Source organism: Pseudopipra pipra, chromosome 2 (genome assembly GCF_036250125.1).
Source record: "Pseudopipra pipra isolate bDixPip1 chromosome 2, bDixPip1.hap1, whole genome shotgun sequence".
Taxonomy (NCBI): domain Eukaryota; kingdom Metazoa; phylum Chordata; class Aves; order Passeriformes; family Pipridae; genus Pseudopipra; species Pseudopipra pipra.
Window position 1 is genome coordinate 20,562,096 of NC_087550.1, and position 21,703 is coordinate 20,583,798.

At 41.6% G+C, this 21,703-nt stretch overlaps 1 protein-coding gene across 1 annotated transcript; it reads left to right on the forward strand.

Moving 5' to 3' along the window:
- The first annotated feature begins 1,402 nt into the window (after positions 1 to 1,402).
- ZBTB11 (zinc finger and BTB domain containing 11) lies at positions 1,403 to 20,681 on the forward strand. Its single transcript, XM_064644193.1, has 11 exons — positions 1,403 to 1,900; positions 4,616 to 4,851; positions 5,507 to 5,738; positions 6,872 to 7,677; positions 9,692 to 9,871; positions 10,381 to 10,617; positions 11,002 to 11,146; positions 12,111 to 12,228; positions 14,723 to 14,881; positions 15,350 to 15,525; positions 17,454 to 20,681. The coding sequence occupies exons 1-11, from the start codon at positions 1,591 to 1,593 to the stop codon at positions 17,984 to 17,986; spliced, it is 3,132 nt and encodes a 1,043-aa protein (XP_064500263.1). The 5' UTR covers positions 1,403 to 1,590; the 3' UTR covers positions 17,987 to 20,681.
- Positions 20,682 to 21,703: the final 1,022 nt, after the last annotated feature.

Here is a 21,703-nt window from a genome sequence, read left to right on the forward strand (position 1 = left end):
GAAAGTGAAGGAGCCAGAATCTGGAAAGGATTTTTAGTCATCTAAAACTGAAGGCTGGAAACACCACTGAAAATTACTGATGCTAGTGGTGATGATACAAATCCTGATCGTGTCAGTGTCATACAAAGCACCTGGTACCCTGTGCCCTTGTGAAAGTTTTCAGCTAAAAAGCTGAAAAAGAAGATGAGCTTTTACAAACAATCTGCTTGAAATACCATTATTATAAACTGTCACATAGGACTAATTTATAAGACACTATTTGTTAATTCTTTGAAGTTTGCAGGCTTTGGCTGCCTGGTGTTACTGCAGAGGTGCCCTGAAATGCTTCTTCCTTGATGTTTATGGCTGAGTTCTAAGTGATCTGGTGGAGTAACAGCTCATCAGGTTACTCCTGTCACAAGCTATGCTTCAAGTGAGTTGAGGCAGCCTGTTCAGAGCAGGACATAAACCTCAACTCAAACATAGTTGTAATACAAGGAATTAACATGGGAATTAATATCGTGTTTTCCTAATGCAATGTCATTGATCCTCTATCCAGTATTTATCACCAAAAACTGAATACTTAAATTGGTCATAGGCCCAAAAAATAGGTTGAAAAGGACCTCCAAAGGTCAGCTACTCCAACGCCTTCCTCAAAGCATGTCTATTTACATCAGGTTGCTGAGATGAGTATCCAGCTGAGGTTTGAAGAGCTCCAAGGACAGAGGTCCCAGAACCTCTTATAGGGCAACCTGTTCCATTATTCGACCACCACCGTCGTTAAAAAAAAACCAAACAAGCAAAAACCGGAACCTTCCGGCAGCCTTGCTCCATCCCGTCGGTATCCCTGTGTGTGGGACCCCTGTGCTCCCAAGTACCGAGCGCAGGGGAAGGGTCTCTACTGAGGCGGCCTTAGCTGGCCGGACACCCCGCGGTTCCTGCCTTTCATTTCCTGTCCCTGTTACGAGTGTAAAAGCCGGGTCAGAGTTCAGACAAGGAGAACCAGCAGCTGACGTTTAAAATACTTTCTCCCTCGCCTCTCACAGGTGATACAGAGCGCACCGAGGCCCACGCCGGTGCTGCTCCTGATCACAGTGCAGCCCGAATCTCACTGTTCGTCTGCTCGCTGCCCTTGCTCCCGTGGCAGTTCTGGAGCGGAGGCCGCTCGTTTCGGAGCCAGGGCTCCAAAGGGATTTATTTATTCGGGAGCGCTCACGGCGCCACGGCCCGCCCTCCCCCGCTGGCTCTGCCCGGCTCCAAGATGGCCGCCCCGGCCCCCGCGCGGCCTCTCCTCTGCCCAGTTCCAAGATGGCCGCCCCGCTCCCCCATCGCGAGCGGCGCCTTCCCCGCGCACCCGCCCCTGCCCCGCCCCTCCCGCGCGCGGTGGCCCTCGCGTCACTTCCGATTGTGCAGCAGCCATTTTGTCTTTCCGCCGCGGCCGCTGCCCGAGCTTCTCCCTCCCTCCCGCCGCCCGGGGCCGCGACACTCCAGTTCCCCCCCGGGCGCGGCTCCCGCTGGCCCCGGGGCCCAGCCCCCTTCCCCGCCCCGGCAGCGGCTCCGAGGGCGCGGGGGGCAGCTCCCGCGCCCCCCCCCCCCCCCCCCCCCCGCGTCATGTCCAGCGAGGAGAGCTACCTGGCCATCCTGCGGTACCTGACCAACGAGCGGGAGCCGTACGCGCCGGGCACGGAGGGCAACGCCAAGCGGAAGATCCGCAAGGCCGCCGCCTGCTACGTGGTGCGCGGCGGGACCCTGTACTACCAGCGGCGGCAGCGCGACCAGCAGCGCTTCGCCGAGCTGGAGGTGGTGCTGCAGGCCGAGCGCCGCGCACGCCTCATCCGCAACGCGCACCTGGCGCCCGACGGCGGGCACCGCACCCGCCTGCAGACATGGCAGGGGCTCTCGCAGAAGTACTGGTGGAGAGGTGGGTGCACCTGCGGGACACGGAGCGGGCGGACGGGGCTGCGGCTGCTGAGGCGCTAGGGCAGAGTCACAGGCTGGGACAGGCTGGGAAGGACCACAGTGGGTCGTCTGGTCCAACCTCCCTGCTCAAGCGGGGTCATCCCAGAGCACACGGCACAGGATTGTGTCCGGACGGGTCTTGAATGTCTGCGGTGAGGGAGACTCCACACCCCCTCTGGGCAATCTGTTCTAGCACACAGTCACTTGCACAGTAAAAAAGTTCTTCCTCATGTTCTGGTGGAATTTCCTGGGCATCAGTTTCTGCCTGTTGCCTCTCGTCCTATTCCTTGGCACCACCGAGCAGAGCCCGGCTCCATCCTCTTGCCAGCCTCTCCCTTCTGATACTTACAGACACTGATGAGGTCCCCTCTCAGCCGTCTCTTCTCGAGGCTGAACAGACCTAGCTCCAGTCCCTTAGTTATCTTTGTACCCTCCACTGGCCCCGCTCCAGGAGCTTCGTGTCTCTCTTGTACTGCAGGGTCCTGAAGGGATGTCCTTGTGCCCTCCCTGGAGAGAGCAGGAGAGCAGATTAGCGGTGCCACCTCGAAGCACGTGGCCTGTGTCACTCCTCAAGGGGCAGGGCTCGCTCTGCAAGGTGCACCTTGGCCAGCAAATTGTCCTAGGGCTTCTTACCCAGTAGCCCTCTTTTGAATATATGGAAACACAGAACAGGACTGTCCCCCTCCAGGTGTTGCATACAGCTCGGTTAAGGCAGGGACTTCTTAAATGGAATGCCTTGTATAGGGAGATAATCCGTTCCATGTGACCCGGGTTAGCTTTTAACTTCATCCGTGCATGTGGATGGTGATCATGTTTAGGTACTACAGCTGCCAGTGGTGGTTTGCAGTCCTGGCACTCGTTTTTATATTTATCTCTTTCTTTCAATGAGAAGCTGAAAAGACCAGACCAATTCTCAGCTGAGTCCTGAGTGATATCACAGCTGTTGAAAATGGTGCTGCATGAACAGCAATAATTCCCAGTTGGGGCCTTCTTTTGGCTGAGCCAGTGACTTGATATCTTGTTCCCTTTGGATTTGCTGTTCTACTTTTAGTCCTAGGTATCCATTAAAAAATATCCTGCTTTTCACTTGCCAAGGGCCCAGATTGTGTCTGTATTGCTTCTCTTGTTCTACTTTCTTCATCAGTCAGCAAGTCTGTCATTTCAGCTTTGGTTTTCCCTACCTTAATTTGGAGGGGGTTTGCTCTGGATGCAGCACATCCTTCCAGTACAGATCTCCTTGACTTGAATACCCTTTGATGGGGAAAAGAATTTGTTGTCTCAAAGTTGATATATCTGCTCTGGATATATCAACCCTGTGGTTTCCTTGCTTTTATCTGCATTCTCATTGTCTGCCCAGTATTGGACTGTTCTAGCATCTACTATCACCCTGTGCTGGAAACTTTCCTGATGGACCTCATCACATCATCTATTTGTCAGGAGAGAGCATTCTGTATCCTGCATCTTTTGAGGTTACTAGTCACCTTTATTTGCACAACCGATATTCTCCTGTTTCTCTTGCACTGAAAATACTAAAAATACTGCTTTCAGTTCAAGTATTATGTTTCTTACCTGTGTCTCCTTTAAAACATTGTTTTCCTTTGCCATTGCAATATTCTTGGGCTTGCAGTGGACAGCAGCTTTGACCCAGGTGTCATGTGGGGAGATGGGTGTCAGTCTAGTGTTTGTCTGCTCCAGCTAGGAACAATGGGCTGGAGCATGGCCCAGGGGCCAGGACAGGTGTTGGATACGTGATTTGAAGACCAGACACCTCCTGTGCCGAGAACTAGCCCTGATTTGAGATAAAATCAAGAAAATGTAAAAGTGTTTGAAATAGGCATGAATGTCTTGGGTTGCCTTAAGTGTGTGTTTTCCTGATCTTTACAGGGATACATATGGAATGATAGTGCATCTCATGCCCTGAGAAGGTGTGAGCAGTGCAAGTCTAAGACTCTGTCAGCCAAGTTTTTGAGCTGTGCTGGGTTTGAACTATAGAGGCATGGCTGTTACGTATGTTCTTATATTCTCCTAGTAAAGGAAATCAATTTGGATTGAAAGCCATACACAGAAAATGTCTGGGTAACTAGAAGAGGACCCTGGGTTTAGGAACTGTTAAGTATCTAAAATTATTTGGTTACACTGATTAGAGTACTGGTGGGAATTACTTGGTTTAAATTCCAAAATTATAAGCAATTGATTTAAATCAGTGTTAATAATATGTGTCATCATCATTGCATAAAACACAGTTGATCCCAATTTTTGTAAAAACCCTTAGGTGAGCAGTCCAATTCCTGTCCTCTTCAATAAGAACAAGCCATTCCTGTTGGCTAAATGCAGGATTACATTGCAGGTTTCATTGTCTTGGGATTCTTACAGTAAATGTCTAAGTACCATTATTTTTTTCTAGCCTTAAAAATATTTCTAGGAGAGTTTGCTTGATGTAGTGACATTCTAAATGTTATTTCAAATTAATGGGTTACAGTAGTAACATGCAGTATCATGAAATGGTGTGAGAGAATCAGAACTGGTAATGTGAAGTAGGAACATGTAGGTGATTGACTTCCCTTTCCTTGGTTAGCATGTAATATGGTTATGCTAATCACCTACATGTTTAATTGTGTGTTTAAGATAAATTCAATTACAATGAGAAGCCTAATTAAGCTCCATTAATTTTCCTTAGGTATCCTTAAGCAGGTTAAAGATTACATTAAAGAATGCAGCAAGTGCCAAGAAAAGCTGGATCGCTCTAGATCTCTGTCGGATCCTTCTGAAATGCTGGGGGAACTAGGACTGGATGCAAAATCTCAAGAAGATAGCAATGAAACAGATGATGAATTGAGTAACACAGGATCAATTCCAGCTGGATCCCCAAAGCCTGTGAAGAAGAAGCCAATAGCAAAGCATGAGCTTGTGTTTGTAAGTACCATTGTTTACATCTGAATGAATTTAAATTGTCTGTTTCTGTATTCTTGGTCATGTACTTATTTTCCATTGTTTTGATAGTCTCGTAATAGCAAAACAATATAAATTTTGCCAAAGATATTGAATATGTGCAAACAGGTTACTGGTATAGATGACATGAAATTAATTATAGTACACCACTGTTGGAAGAGAAAATCATCCTGACTCTTATTTGTGCATGTAGAATGCAAGGTAAAATGAATGGCAAAATTACCAGTGGTAAAACATCACATGCAAGATTGTCTTGGGCTCTTTATCTGTTCCTTAATAAATGATGCTATATTGATACATAAAGTTCTTGTTCATAAGTGCAGCCTCATGGGCATGTAAAGACACGAATCTAGAAACCATTTCAGACTGTAGTGTAGAAAAATATGGTCAAAGAACTGTTTGAATGTGTCTTCCCATTTTTCCAGTTCTGTGCTTTAACTGTGTTTGCAGGGAGGGTGAAGCTTAAAGAAGAAAACAATAGTAAATTTAAGCTTTATGTTATACAGGCTTGAACTGATTGCATGGTTGCAGAAAATAATCCTTTTCTGTGTTTCGGTGTGAATGCTTAAAAAGGCACAATCTAAATGTAATGAAATTTTCATAATGTTGTTTATGACAGGTGGACAGTAAGGGCCTTGTGAAGCAGTCATCTTCCAAACATTGTCTGTCAGTCTTAAACCAGCTGAATCAGCAGAGGCTTTCCAATCAGTTCTGTGATGTGACTTTGCTGATTGAAGGAGAGGAGTACAAAGCTCACAAATCTGTCTTGGCAGCCAACAGCGAGTACTTCCGAGAGCTCTTCATTGAAAAGGGAGCTGTCACTAGTCATGAAGCTGTAGTGGATCTGTCAGGTGAATTGCTGTGGGTTTCAAAGCTAGAAATCATAATATCCTAAGTAAGGTCTTTAATTCAGTCTTTTTTGAATGTTCAAGACAACCAAATATTTTTATCATGTTTTTTTCTCTCTTTTAATCTAAAAGTATTTTATGTGGATTTTAATGCTAAAGCGATCCCTCTGATTTTGTCCAGTCTGATTTTCCATGGACTATGGTATTTCATCTTAAAATATCTGAGAAGCTTTTGATTGATTTTTTTACCTTACTTAAGTGTGTTTCCTCCTTGTATTAGTCACAAACATTAAAAGGGAACATAATCAAATGTTGAATACATCAATGGGGGATGCTGACTAGCTTCTTGGAGAGCTGTTTAGCTTACCAAATGCTAAATTGTTTCTTAATTCTCTGAAGAAGTATTATGCATGTCTGCTTACTTCTCAAACCTTCTGGTATGTTAAAGATTGGAGACAATTCTAAAATTAATGCTTTAAAAATAGGTTTGTAGTGATGAAGAATACTGTACAGAACATATGCCTTCTGCATTGCTTTCTCATGAGTTCTTAACTGTGCCTGTCTCTGCGTGAACAATACATTTCTAATGTGAAGGTCCAGAAGCTCCCCCAGATCAAATGCTTGATTTATGATTTACACAACTGTGGAAAATTTTACCAAATTCTTATATTTAAGCATTTCTATCTATATATCCATATATTTGTTGTTTCCAATAGCTATTTTTTTTATTTTTCTGCCACATCAGTTGATACTTAAGTCCTGAGTGCTTTCTGAATGTAGTAGGTCCAGAAAAATTTTGGTTAAATTAACGTGTTTCAAAAATATTGTGGCTCTCCCAGCATCTTGAAACATTTTTCTAGGGAATTTTATTGTGAAACTGCCTAAGTTCTGTGTAGTTATTGGAAAAGTTGTCTGAGCTTACTTACCCATAGAAAATATATGAGGAGGAAGCTTTTGTGTAAATGACAACTAATTGAGTCCCAGTGGAGAGGCTTCAATGTTATTTCAGAGTATGTTTTGCTCTAAATTTCAGACTTAACCATATCAAAGGTGAACAGTTGTATTCGTCATGGGATATTTTGGTGTAATTCCGGGTCATCGGTACTTGCTCTAATACCTTGTTTTATTCCTGATAGGGTTCTGCAAGTCCAGTTTCCTGCCTCTGTTGGAATTTGCTTACACTTCAGAATTAACTTTTGACTTCTGTAGCATGGCAGAAGTGGCCATGCTTGCCCGGCATCTCTTCATGACAGATGTCCTGGAAATCTGTGAAAATGTGCACAAACAGATGGAAGAGAAACAAATCACGGTGTACCAAAAGGGAGACATTCAAACTGTGGAGTCAACACAGAACTTAGCAGAGCAGGCTGAAGTTGAGACACAGCCCACGGATGGTGCTGAACAGCTTAAGCTCACAGACAGTGAAGTGCCAGTAGCTGTGAACGGAGCTCCTTCCTCTGCTGGGACAGAGGAAGCTCCTTCCTCTGCTGGGACAGCAGCACCCCAGCCCAACCTCCTGCACCCAGAGCCTCTGGAGGCCACTCCCCATGATCTTCCAAAGCCTGTGGAGCAGTGTGAAACAGCTGAGAATTACATCAAGATCCAGCTGGTAGAGAGCATTTCAAACAGCCTCTATGAAAGGTTGGGTGCTGAAGATGCGGACACAGAGAGTCAAACAGAAACTGAGACCGTTCAAAATGAAAGTGATAAAGCACATGTGGACACTGCTGCTGAAGACCCCTCAGAGACACACACACAAACAAATAATGAACAGAGCATCCCAGTTTCCCTGCAGGAAAACCTTGCTTCCAGCCAGGATGATACTTACAAGAGCAAGCTTCGCCAGCGTTCTGTCAGTGAAGGGGGATATATCAGATTGCATAAAGGAATTGAAAAGAAACTGCAAAGCAGAAAGACAAATCCTAAATCTGCAGTACAGCAGGTATTCTATCTGTCATAAGGCCTGTTGTCAGTAATTACCAGTGTTTCAAAACCTATCTGAAAAGACTGCTTCCCAAAAAGGAAAAAACAAAACAAAACAAAACAAAAAAAAAACCATTGACTTGGCATCAATATTCCTTCCATATTAAAGATTTTGAGAATGCTCAGTGACCTTAGCCCAGCTTGAGTATCTTCTCACAGCAATCTTCTGTGATCTGTGAATTTAATTCTTAACTATCTCATGTGTATGTCAGTCATAGACAAATGTATTTATCTATTAGAGAAGTGAGACCCTACATTTGTTCAGACTGGAAAACAACATTGGGAAAGAAAAATTTGACATCCCATGTGGATGGTAGTCATAAGTCACAATAATGCAGTCCTGCTACCTTCCGATTGGGGTCAGTTCAGAAAAAAAGGTTCAAAGAGCATTGATGTTAAAAACTCTAGCACTTGAATATACTAAATGTTTAGCCACCAGTTCCACACACAGGGGAATAATTTGTTATCATTACAACACCCTCATAGCCAGAAACTGTAGCATTAGTCTCTTTCCTACTGATGGACAGTTCAAATCCCGGGTGTTAGAACTAGCACAGTCAAAATATTTGAGCAGCCTATTTATGAGGGTTGGAAAATGACAAGTTTTTGTTCTGTTTTGGGAGGGGGGAATATTTACCTTCAGGAACAACTCCTGTTAACTTACTTGGCGGTTTTTAAATCCAGCCCATTGACACATGAGGTCCACAAACAGTGGCCACCTATGGAAAAAAGCAGTTGGTTTAGATAATTGCTCGGGATTGGATTCAGGAATGGGTTTCTCCTTTCCTAACTCACTTCATAGCTTTTAGCACTTTGTCTCGGGCATCCCTCAGCTTCCCCCTATGGCACTGGATGTGTCATAAGCTTTGGGAAGGAGACACTCCTTTCTGAGTTCCCAGGTTTGATGCTGGCAGAATACCAGGAAACTGATTGCAGGAAAAATGCTGCTGACTTGAATTACAGTGCTTCCACTTGGAATACAGATACCGGGGATGAGGTGTGCTGTGTAGGAATTACTTTCCAGGCTCTTACTAACCACACACTGAACAGAATTACTTTTGTGGCTTCACAATTTCGCTAAGTTTGCATAAGTTTTCAGATCAACAGTAAAATTTAAAAAAATATATGAAAATGTTGTCTCTGTATTGAGTTTGTTTGGCTTCCAGAGGCATGGAAGGGCTGGCATGTTTTAAAAACTGTTAGATACCTTGCTTGTTGGGAGAACAGGACAAAGAAATAGGGATGCTTGTATTTCCTTCCCTTGCCTTATTCTCAGAACCCCAAAGGGTCCTGGTACAGGAAATTTCAGCCTGATCACTTACAATTTGGCTTCTAAAGAATTTGACAGTGAGTTTCTACAGAGGAAAATGAGATTATCAGCTCCAGGTAGCACTGTCAATGATGCCTAACAAAAAACCTCTAGTGCCTTACATAAAAAAATCTCCAGGAAAGCTGGAATACTCTTAATCTGAAAGAATTGATTTGCTTAAATACTGTGAATCTTTGGTAGGTTATTAATAGCTCATAGGCCTTTTTTTTTTATTTAGTATGATGACTTTTCTAGCAAAGCTAATATAAATTCTGAAAAGGGAAGTTGGGGTTCAGCAAAGGGTTAGAAACATTTGATGGAAATTGTTACTGGTAGTACTTTGTGATTTCCCTGTAACTATCCCTTAGCTCTCACTTAGGCAGTTACTCAGGGCTGAATAGTTATTTGTCCCTGAACTGCTAAATCGTTGTGTGCCCATTATCATAGCCAGTTTACAGTTTTAAGACCAGTTTGTCACTCACCATGAGATCTGTAGTTTTGTAGTGAACTGAAATAAGGTAACTTTCTAGCAGCTAAGTTAACTTTGCAAAATTAACAGGTATTATAGCAACACAGAAAAATCAGTTTTTAGTACTCACTTGCAGAGGAAGTATGAAATACAGTGTAGTAAAATTCATTTAAGAGTTATGTTTTTCCAACCTAGGTTGCCATGAAGCTGGTACAAAGAGGGAAAAAAATGAAACAGCCCAAAAGAGATACCACAGAAAATAACGAAGCTGAAGCTCAGCACAAGTGCACAGAGTGTGGAATGGTGTTCCAGCGGCGCTATGCACTTATAATGCACACACTGAAACATGAAAGATCTCAAGAATATAAATGTCCTGTAAGTTGAGGGGTTTTTTTTTGTCTGTAAACCTCCCCCTTAATGAAAATTCATTGAGTAATGACGTTAGTAATTATTTTTTTTTGCCTTTTCTTGGTACAAGCTTCTATTTTCCTTAAGGATTTCAGAGTCAGATGCAGTCTTGATCTGGGTGGGGTGGGGTAAAATGTGGTGCAGCCACTTGGCCTGACAGCACTGTGTGACATGGGAGTATGCCTGCTGCTCAAGACAGTGCTGACGTGGGATTTACTTTAGCATTACCAGTAAATTTGGAACTGTGTTTAGATTCAGCTGGAAGTTAGTGTCACTGGGAAGTGATCAGGGGTTCTGTCACTAGCCATAAGATTAAAAATGTGTAACTATTAATTAATCTGAGATAAAATACCTACTGGAGTCAGGTTATAGATTTAACCATATTACTCTACTCGAAATCTTTGATTACCTTTTTGTTTTTTAATATAATTTTGAGCGTTAAAAGCAAAGTAAAGTTGTGATGTTTTCTTTGCCAGCTGTGTAAAAAGGAATTCCAGTACGGTGCATCCCTGCGGGCCCACCTTGTCCGGCACACTCGGAAGAGCGAAGCCAACCCCGCAGCTACGAGTGCAGAAGGGACGGGTGTGTCTGCAGTGAAAGGGAGAACCAAACGGGAATTCGTGTGTGATATCTGTGGGAGAACTCTGCCTAAGCCCTATTCTCTCAGAATACATATGCTCAAACATACAGGTGTAAAACCACATGCATGCAAGGTAAAGTCATTTTACCCTCAGAATCAAATCAGTAGTGGTCTCTTGATATTTTGGTATTGATGCTGTGGCCTAAAATTCATGTTAATTTTAGTCACTTCAGAATAGGGATTGCTGCTGTAACATCCTGATGAAATTGCTTGCAGTCCGAGAGCAAGAAAACTAGAATGAATTTGAGTCGTGAAAGTCCACATTCCTGTCTCTAGAAGAATGTCTTCCCTCAAGTATTCCTTTTTTTAACAGACCAGTTCTGTCACTGGTGCAAAATCACAGGCATGGCCATCCTAGTTCTCAAGAAATACAGGAGGTTTTGTTGTGTTTGAAGTTAAACACATATTATATAATGATTTTTGTTTGTCCTATTTCACCACGTACGGATTTTTTTAGGTTTGTGGAAAGACCTTTACATATAAGCATGGATTAAAAATGCACTTGGCTCTCCATGAAGTACAGAAACAGTTCAAGTGTGACTTGTGTGAAAAGTCTTTTGTCACAAAAAGAAGTCTTCAGGAACACATGAGCATTCATACAGGTAAGTGATGAGAAAGGGAATCCTTTTCCTTTGCCTGGCTGTTCTGTGCTGCTGAACTTCGTTATTGTTCTTCAGTGTCAAAGGCACTGTTTAAAAAAAGAAATGGCAGTTTCTGCTTTTTCCTCTAATGGTCAGGCAGCAGAAATAGAGGGAAGGAGTCATTTTCTGGGCTTATTTTACCATACCTTAATGTTATTATGCAGATGTTCTATACAAGAACAGGGAATTGTGGTTGGTTTTTCCTGTGGTTTTATGTACATATTTAATGTATCATGTCAATTCAACAAAAAATAGACAGCAAGCTGGAATGTTTTAGAGCACTTACACTTCCAGCCTATACTTCTAGAGGAAAACAAGTTAAATCTCTCAAAATCTCCATGTACATTTTACAAGACTTGCTGAACATTTTAAAAAGCCTGTTGTGTTGAAAGATCTTAGGATGTGAAAGAATGACAGTATAATAATTTAATGCAATTATATATTATATTTAATATATTAGTACTCATCACTCCTACATTGATGAATTGGAGCAGAAATTTTTATTTTAAGGTGTTGTTCCACAAGTTCAAGATTTAATACAATTAATTAAGCAATGCTGTGTTGCTGGAAAAGTTGCATAATATGTGAACACAGGCAATCGAGGGGGGGAGTTCACACAAGAGGGCAGTTTTTAGGCTGCACTCTTCTCATGACTGATTAGTAGCTGCAGTGAGGTACTTGTGTGTAAAAAAAAAAATGAAATAAAGCAGTTTAGAGTTGCTACTCCACTCTGTGTATTATTGCATTAGCACATACAAAATACACTTAAAAATTCTGTCTGTGTAATTAAACCAACTTCTCTTTGTAGCACTGCTCTGATTACTTAAGATAAACTATATGAGAAATAAAAAAAAAGCACTCTCACAAAGCACTCCAGAGAAATGGAAGCCTGGCTTGGTAACATATTTTGTTTTGTTTTTTTCAGGAGAATCCAAGTATCTTTGCTCCATCTGTGGAAAATCCTTCCACAGGGCATCAGGGCTCAGTAAACACATAAAGAAACACCAACCAAAGCCTGAAGTTCGTGGATATCAGTGTACTCAGTAAGTTGGTTGGTGGGTTTCTTTGGTGGGCTTTTTTTCTTAACATTAAGATCCTCGTAATTTTTAAGGTCAAAAGCAGCTCCTTGATGTAGTGTAAAACTATTCCACTGGCCTGGGATAAGACTTTTAAAGCATAAAAGAAAAAAATGCATTTTTGTAAATACATGTGTTGGAGAGCAAAAGCTTGGTTTTAAACTGTTCCCTGGCTCTGGTTTCACACAGCTGTTCTCTAATGAGTGTATTTGCACTGTAATAGGTGCTGTAATCTGTAGCTATGCGGGTTTACAGCTCCTTTGTAGGACAGATAGGAGTGGTAAGGTTGTCAGAGGCCAAGGGCCTTCAGCCTGGTTTTGCCCTCTCTAAGTGTGATAGGTGATTTCAGTTTAATTTGAAAATGTATAGTCTACAAGGTCGGGTACTTGTGTGCATCGCAATGCACACTGTGTTTGGCAAACAGCTCTGCGGGAACATCATCATAAATCAAGACTCACTGACTGTTGCATTTAATTTGATTATAAAACATACAAACCCACTTAAATATCTTTGCATTATGGACTTCAGTTTAGCAGGAAGTGTACTTGGAAAGAGTGCATCTCTTAGTGCATTAGTGAAATGTGGATACTTTTTCCATGACCAAGCAGACTATAGGGGAACCTTTCAAGTGACCAAGAAGGACAAATAGTGCTTAATTTTTTTGAACTCTCAGTTAGGTCCCTGGGAAGCTCTCTCAAGTATTAAGAGGAGTTGCACAATTTATGAGTGCCTGTAGCATCTCAAGGTTTTAATGAAAGCAATAATCTCTGAAGTATTGTTTAAGGTATCTCTGGTAGTGCTGCTGCGTGCTAGCAAAAGTCATATTTTCTGAGTGCTGAAAACTTACTTTAATTCTGTCAGCAGTGTTTTTTAGTGCTTTTTAATGCTAAAAATATTAATCCTAGAAATACGAAGACCTAATAGAGGCCACAGACACTATTTCATGAAACACACTAGGGAAGGCAGTTTTGGTTTGAAGGCGCAATATATTTTAAAAATGAATTTTTTTTATTTAAGGCAGTAGAGTAATGGATGGAAAAGATCACCTAGACAGAGAAGATATTTTGAATCCCCAGCTTCTTCAAGACAGACACAGTCCTTGCTGCTTCTGCTGCAAAGATCTCTACTAAAGATATAATTGATGTTTTCACAAATGGTTTAGGGACCTTCACTAAGCAATAACCAGACTTTAGTTTTTTAATTTGGTGGCTTGGAATGGAAACATCACTGCCAGGCTTTAGTTTGAACTTCTGGCCAAGCTGAGTGAAGCTGAACATGAGTTATTTTCCTAAAATGGTCATGGAAGTTTTTCAGTGAAGTATGTGTTTGATAAATTGCAGTAATGTGTAAGTGTTAGAGGGTGGTGGTTGTTTGAGTTTTGTACTTCTCTAATGACTTCTCCAAATATGCAATCCTTGAGGAGAGAGCACCGAGTGCCAATCTTTGTGATACTCTTTGATGTGGCTGTGTGAACCAAGGATCTCCAAGAGCCCCATTTGAAGAGGAGCTGTCAGTTTTTCCAGCCTAGGAGGAGGAGTTTGTTTGGGTGGCTCAAGGATCATGACCTATTTCCCCCCCGCCCTCAAAAGCAAAGAAGACTTTTTCTCCTGTCCAGAATGCCCATTATTCAGGAAATGTAATGTAAAAAGTTTTGTTCCTGCGTGGAAGCTATTTTATATTTTCAGATTCCACTGGAGGTTGAGAATTCTGAGATTTCCTCATTTTGGTGGTTGATCGTCTACAGAAGTTGAATCCTCCACCTTTGCTTGCTGACATTTCTCTGCCTCTGTCCCTTTTTGAGTCATAATGCTCTGTGATGTTACACGAGCGAGGAGATAGAGATGATCAGCAGAATTTCTTTCATGTCTTTGATTAGACCAGTCTCTGTAGTTTTCATACCAAGAAGAGCTATATAGTCATATTGTGGCAAGGTATAAATGAAGGAAAACAATAAGGTTGCCTGGATTTATTTGTGTATAAGCATCTAGCTAAGGAATGAGTATCACTACTTTCAGATGCTTTCTTGTAGGATCATGGATTTGATATTTTCATTTCTAAAAAAACTACATTTGAACATTACAAAGAACAAATTCCAGTTGTCTGTGTATCAGTAATTAATCCTCTTAAGGGAAGAAGCAGCTGTTAATGCCCTCCTATGTTCATATGGTATAACACAAATTTCTTATGTCTCCGAGTTGTTTTGACTTTGATTATTCCCCATCCAAATCACAGAAAGAATGTAGTTACTCATAAGAGACAGTGTGTTTCAGAGGTCCTCAGGTTTTATCCCAGGCTTTCAAACAAGCTGCTGTTCTTTTTAATATTCTCTAGTTTGGAAAGGGATTGTGCTTTATATAAATATTGATGATGCAATAGGTGTTCTGAAAGACTTTAGTTGCTATTAAAGAATAGGGTCCCAGTGCCTTTCTTATATAGGGTGCTAAAACATTTACTCTTACAGGTGTGACAAGAGTTTCTATGAAGCTCGAGATCTTCGGCAGCATATGAATAAACATTTAGGTGTGAAGCCATTTCAGTGTCAGTTCTGTGGAAAATGTTACAGCTGGAAGAAAGACTGGTATTCTCATGTAAAGTCTCATTCTGTCACAGACCCTTATAGGTAAGAGAAAATTAACAACTGAAATGTACTAATCAAAATGAGGTTATACAGATCCACAGCCAGCCAACAAGGAACTGCCTAGTCCACTCTAAAAGTACCAATTGATTGATGGTGACTGGAATCTTGAGAATGGGTGGGTGACTTCAAATAGTGTGGTTTAGCTGTTAACCTGCTGAGATAGTCTTGGGACTAAGATACGTGACATAGTATGAGGATAAATATAATTGATGAAGTTAGAAATGCTTTATGTGGGATCTCACTTCCCTAGAAGGTAAGTGGAAGCTTTGTGGCTGTGGATAAGAGAAAATGTAGTTCAGTCCAACAGTGTTACTTCTAGTTAGGGAACTGCTTGTTATATGAGACAGTATTCCCATTAAACTTTGCCTATCATAACTCAAGCACATTTTGGTTTGCATACATAAGTGTACAATAATGGTTTTAATAGATTTCTCACTTAACCTATTTTAGGTGTAATGTATGTGGAAAAGAATTTTATGAGAAGGCTTTGTACAGAAGACATGTAAAGAAAGCCACACACGGTAAAAAAGGAAGAGCAAAACAAAATCTGGAACGGGTTTGTGAGCACTGTGGAAGAAAATTCACCCAACTCCGGGAATATAGGAGACATGTGAACAATCATGAAGGTATGTAGAAAACAGTGATGACATCCCTCAACCCCTAAAACCATGGTGGAGAGAGGGATAATTATTTCTTTGAGTCTGTGTATATCCTATCTGGTAAGAAATGTAGGAGTTCTTACAGATTCTCCAGTTAGTTTTAAGCTAGTCCTGGCTTGATAACTTGCTGCCAGTGATTCCCAGAGGTGGCTTTTGGGATCTTTCTAAAACTCCAGTCACACACAGGGACAAGGCCAATTTGTCTTTCTCAGAACTTTAATGGAAGAACTTTTTTACAAGTGATTAAAAGGTGTAAATCTGGCAAAGAATTGGATGTCGTAAAACATTCTCCACACACAGTTAAAATAATCTTCAGATAGGAGAATGATTGGCCTAAATTAAAAACAAAAAACAATGTTGGAAATTGATCAGTTTCTTGATTTGTAATAAGTAGTAAACTATGGGATGCTTGGTGAAAATATGAAAACATTTTACAGTTTTCTTTTTTAAAAGTATGTGCATTTTTACTTTAGATGTGAAGTATGAAATTGATTTTTGAAGTATGAAATTTGATTTTTTAGTATTATGTTGTTGCAGCTGTGCTGGGAGTGTATATTCTCCTATTGGAGGGCAAACCCCACTTTTTTGAAGCATTTCTCCTTTTAAAGAGCTGTTATGAGTAAATCTAATAGCTGTCTAACTATTGAAGTGGAGATTTTGTGTTTGTTTCTAAATAAAGTGTCCTGCAATAGCTTGATCTACAGTAACTCTGACAGAGGAAAAGCCAGTATTGAGATGGCATTGGTCACCACCCATATGCCCCATTAGATATTACAGACCATGGAACTTGGATGTTATGAGGGAGAATAAGATTATAAAAACATCAGGTGCTGTATTTGAACATATGCAGTGTAGAAGAGGAGGTGAAACAGGTGTAGGTGTACAGAAGGACTTACAGAAACAAAGAGTAGCTAGAAATAAATGCGACAAATTCTGTGAAGTAAAACACAGTTTCAGAAAGGCACCACCAGCAAAAAAAATAATTAGAATTGATATTATTTTAAGTAGTATGCACTTAAAACAGGGAAGAAACTTCATTAAAAGGAATCCTGAAAAGTTTTTTAGAAGTAAAATGTTAGATTGGTGTCTTAGTTTAACAAGATTACAACTTAAAAATTAAGAGACTTCAGGCAGAAGTGTGGAAAAGGAAAAGAAGCAGCTTTTTATTAACAAAATCTGAATAAACAACAGATGGTGCAATCAAAAACTTTCAGGAGAAACAAAACAAAGTCCCAAACCCCATATGGGGAGGAAGAAACCTGCGGCAGCCCAAGGGAGAAATGCAGGACTGTCCCAGCAGTTCAAAAGCTGCTCGCAGCCACATGTGCTTGCAGCCAGCAATGAAAAAAGGATGAAGTCCTTTTCCCCCAGGCAGTCTTGAAAGCAGAATACTTTGCTCTGAGATGGGTTGGTTTCTCTCAGTCGTCCTCCATGAGGTGTCCTGTGGGGAAAAAATTTCCTTTCAGGAAAAGAGAAGGAAGCGGCCAAAAACCAGGCTCCTGCTCTGTCTGGTCCCAGACCAAACCCCCAAAAGCCCCCAAACAAAAGACTCCTCGCCCTGCACAGCATGTGTGGCTTCGCTCTGCCCCCACCCCCATCCCAGAAGAAACAGATGGGGGGGCGGGGGCACCACATTGGGAAAAAATTCCAACATTTCTTTTCAAACCTATGACAATAGGGCTGAGCACTTGTTGAAAATCTTACCATTGAATGTATTATGGTTGCATTATATTGTAGCCCAGAAGTGGTGAACAGGATCTCTTTCTTCCATGGCAGATGTTACAGCATTCCTTTTGTTCTTTCATACTCCTCTTTTCCCTGTCAGTTCTCATCATGGCTCATGCCTGTTTATGAACTCTGGTGGTCATCTCTTCCTTGCTTTCCCCCGAGCACAGGTGTGAAGCCCTTTGAGTGTCTGACGTGCGGGGTGGCCTGGGCCGACGCGCGCTCCCTGAAGCGCCACGTGAGGACACACACCGGGGAGCGGCCGTACGTGTGCCCAGTGTGCAACGAGGCCTACATCGACGCCCGGACCCTGCGGAAGCACATGACCAAGTTCCACAGGGACTACATACCCTGCAAAATCATGCTGGAAAAAGATACTCTTCAGTTTCACAACCAGGGGACGCAGGTGGAGCATGCCATCAGCATTTTAGCGGCAGACGTGCAGGAGCAAGAAACCGAGATTAGCTTTGGTGCTGGTGAGGGTGAGACTGTGGTAGTGACAGGGGAGACGCTTGAAGCCATCGAAGCAGTTGCAGCTACTGAGGAATGTACATCAGTGTCTACTCTTTCTGACCAAAGCATCATGCAGGTGGTGAATTATGTATTGGCACAACAGCAAGGACAGAAAATGGCTGAAGGGACGCAGGCCATTGAAACTGTAGAAGTAGAAGTGGCCCATGTTACAACAACAGAGTCCATTTAGAGTATGAGAGAGCATGAAGAGTGAGGTGTTACAATCTGTGAGAGGCAAGTATTGAATGGGTTATCTGGGGCTTTCAGTGATGCCTGTTTTCAAACAGTTACTCCTCAGTACTGAACGCTGCGGTGACGAAATACTGCACCACACGCTAGAGGGAAAAAGTTAAGATGCTCCAGTGTGGGCCAAGGCTTTGAAAGCTAAGATGTCTGTACTGACCATAACTGAAAGAAAAAAAAAGTTAGAATAATGTTTTTTGTGTCATGGAGTAAGTATCATGCTGTAACTTGAAAATTAAAAGAAAAATACCATATAAAAAGGCTGCACTAAAAACTAGAAATGCACAGCTATCAGTAGCTTTCTTTTTTTGTTTTGCTCAGGTTTGTGAGCAAATTACTTCTATTGGATTCTGTCTGTTTACTCCCCAAGACAAGGGGGTGTTAGAATGCTTTGTGCAGCATGTGCTTCATGTGACATACAAAAAAATTGAGGCTTTTTTATTTGGGCAGAGGCACCATTGGCTGTTAGTGAATCCCAGTTTGAAGAATTGACTTAAATTCTGGGTCGGTGGGTGGCAGTCCAAGGTTCAGCAAAACACTGTTAAAATCTTATACACATAATGGGCAGGGATCTTCTGAAGGCTGAGGAAGTGGTTCTCCAAGATGATTGTGAATTCAAGTTGACCAGAGGACAGCCCACTGCAGGGAGACTCCTTAGAGAAGTCAACTCCTTTTCATTTGTAAGGGAGGAGCTTTCCCTGCAGCCTCCCTGCACAGCCATGTTTAGGTCAATGTTTGGTTGTCTAAAGGAAGCTGTCGCCAGCACTGATGTCTGTACCCAAAGCAGGCAGCCTAATGATGGATGTTTCTAGTTTTGCTTTACATTTAATGTGCAAACTCTCAAATGAAAAAGGTGTAGCAGCACACTTCTTTGGGAATGTAAACATGGTGAAGAAGTCCACCTAGTTACGATCTGATCTTGTAAGGAGGAGGAGCCTTGCTAATTCCCAAATAGGACACACAGCAATATCAGGATAGAGAAATAGGAAAATCTTAGTATGGGGTAAAAATCAGATTTGTCTCAAAATTACCAGTGTCTCTAGAAGACCTTATTACTGCTGCTGTAAGAAAATACTTCTAGGGCCAGTTAATTACCACATAGATGGAAAAATCCTTACTAGGTGTTTCTGCAACCAGGTGTGAATCGCAGCCATGCTTGGCCCAAGTTTCCATGTTCCTTATTTAATACCACCAACAGTGCACATCTTGATGTGTACAAGGTGTGGGTTCTTTTATTGTTGGTTGTTTGGGTTGTTTTTTAAGCAAGCAGATGTTTGTTGAGGTAACTGAAAGTGCTTTGCATATGAACAATCAAAACTGTCTTTAAATTATTCTCAGTCTATAGTGGTATCAAATATTTCCTCATTTGGACAGTGGCAAGATACCCAAGGAGCCAGAAACCTGTACTATTGCAGGGTAAACTTCATAAATAAAACAACGTGCATATAATTCTGTGCTACAGAAACAGATCCACTGAAGAAAATTTAAGAAACCCTATGGCAAAGTAACCACCTCATTTGAATTAGTATTTCTACCTTTCATCTTATTTAACTATGTGAGTATCTGTCTACTAAGCTACAGAGTGGACTGTTCTTTTTATACTTTGCAATCCTGTAGATAAGCAGTTATTGAAAATTTTTCAGCAATGTGTAGTTTGAGTTCCTGTCTTGGATCCAAATTAATTTGTAGATGTCTATTTCAAAGTTCAGGGTCTTCCTTCAGAAAAATAATGTAGTTATTTATACATCCTGCAGCCCTTTACAATTGTATTATTTTCTAATTACCAAATGGAATAAACCTAAAATTAATATTTAAAAAAAACACTGCTAGCTGTAACTTGAATTTTTTTATGGTCAAGAATCTGGAGATAGCCATCCTGCTTAAAATTAAAATACTGCCATTATGATGAAAAAATATTTAAAAGAGCACTAGGTAAAGTTTAAGTTTACTTCAATGTTTTTATCCTACAAATTATTACTAAAGTGAAGAAATGTTCAAGGAAAAGTAGCTGTAAATAATGCTAGAACATTATTTGTATATTTAGTGTGTTACCTTACAAAAAGAATATTACCAGCACCTTAGTTTAATCTTTGGTGCGTTTATTTATTTGCCCAACCTATGGAAGAGGCAGAAGTGAATGTGAATTTCAGAGCCTTCCTATCCACTGTAAAAATGCTGTAACTGACTCAATAGACTGCTCTTTAAAAACAACAGCCAACCAAACAAATCCCAAAAGGTTGTTTCCTAAACTAGGTTCAGCCAGGAATGTCAAAGCTGAATGTTGTGCGCCCCTTTCCTGACACGCTGTGCCTTACCTTTCCAGAACGGCGTGAGGTAAGTAGGGAGTGTCACTTTTGGCTTTGCTGTTCCCACGTATGTGTTGCCTTACATTTTTCTTTAGACTTCAGCACTTAAGATGTTCACTACCCTTCTGCAATCTATTTGAAGTCAGACTGCAAATATGCAGTTGATATTTGATTTTTTTTTAAATAAATTCATGAGAAGTGTCCATTTATTAAGTATTCCTGGTGAATTCCTGTACATAATTAATTTGATTTGTACATTCTGCTCTTTTTATTTAGTGTTAGATGTATAAAGTTATGGTTAATTCTGTCATCAAATAAACAGAGCTTTGCCATGAATTACTCTTTCAAGAAACTTTTTTTGGCAGATGAGGAGGAAGGGGTTGCAGAATTGTTTATTCCTCCTCAGTATTTCTTTCCATATGTAGGCTAATGTCTGGTCTGAGTAGTTCTAGGAAGGCCTGCTTTTTAATTTCTGCTTAAGGCTCAAAGAATTAACATGGATGAGGAAAGGAAACACACTGCCTTCCTGAATTTTGTCAGAACATGCAAGAGTGTATATTGATACTGAAATCACTCTGGCTGCAAGGCCTCTTGCTGGGGGAGGCATCTGCTCGGCCCCCCAGCACCCACTGTAACCACTGTGGTTTGTTTCAGGTGCTGGTTCTCTTGACTTGGGTTTCCGTACAGCACTGGCACCCCAAGGCAAGCATCAGACAGCACTTCCACCTTGGCCTCTGCTCTGGGATGAATATTTGAGCAGGGGTTGTGGGGTGGAAATTGTCCTCCAGTGTCATCCTGGCTGAAGGATGAGCTGTACAGCTGCTCCTGGGCTGGGAACAGTGCCTTTCCATTTGCTGTTACAGGAACTTTCAAGGCAACACCAATGGTGCAGAAAGGCTGATTATCTTTTGTGGTTCATCCTGATTCCTCAGGGAAGTGATAACGGAGCTTTTTAGTGTATTGGCTCTCTGTAAGTAAAAAGGCAAGTATATAATTAAACAAAAACAGGTTTCAAAGGCTGAGTGCTGAAGGAGTAACGTAGCCTACTGTTGAATTACTACTACTAATCCCTACTTCCACAGGGATGCAACCATAGATGCAAAACAGCCACGTGATGTGTGGATAATTTTCACACCCCCCTTTGTTTCTACTTGAGCTAGAACTGTCATTCCTGGCTGTTAAAGGAAGCATGGTGAATTTCTACAGCGCTGGAGGGGTGTATATTATGGTAACATTCAGGAGCCAGTCTTAGAGCTGCTGCTGACAGTGGGGTGGAACCCAGCAGCTCTCAAGCAGTTCTTTACCAAGGCCTATTCTTGTGCAGAAGAGTTCCAGCTGTGGAAGGCGAGAGGCCCCTG

What these genes read in the sequence shown, in the direction of transcription:
- ZBTB11 (XM_064644193.1), top strand. Translation starts at nt 1,591, where the DNA reads ATGTCCAGCGAGGAGAGCTACCTGGCCATCCTGCGGTACCTGACCAAC. An exon ending in ACACATGAGCATTCATACAG is followed by an intron (nt 11,147 to 12,110) that starts GTAAGTGATGAG and finishes TGTTTTTTTCAG; the next exon opens with GAGAATCCAAGTATCTTTGC. An exon ending in CGTGGATATCAGTGTACTCA is followed by an intron (nt 12,229 to 14,722) that starts GTAAGTTGGTTG and finishes TTACTCTTACAG; the next exon opens with GTGTGACAAGAGTTTCTATG.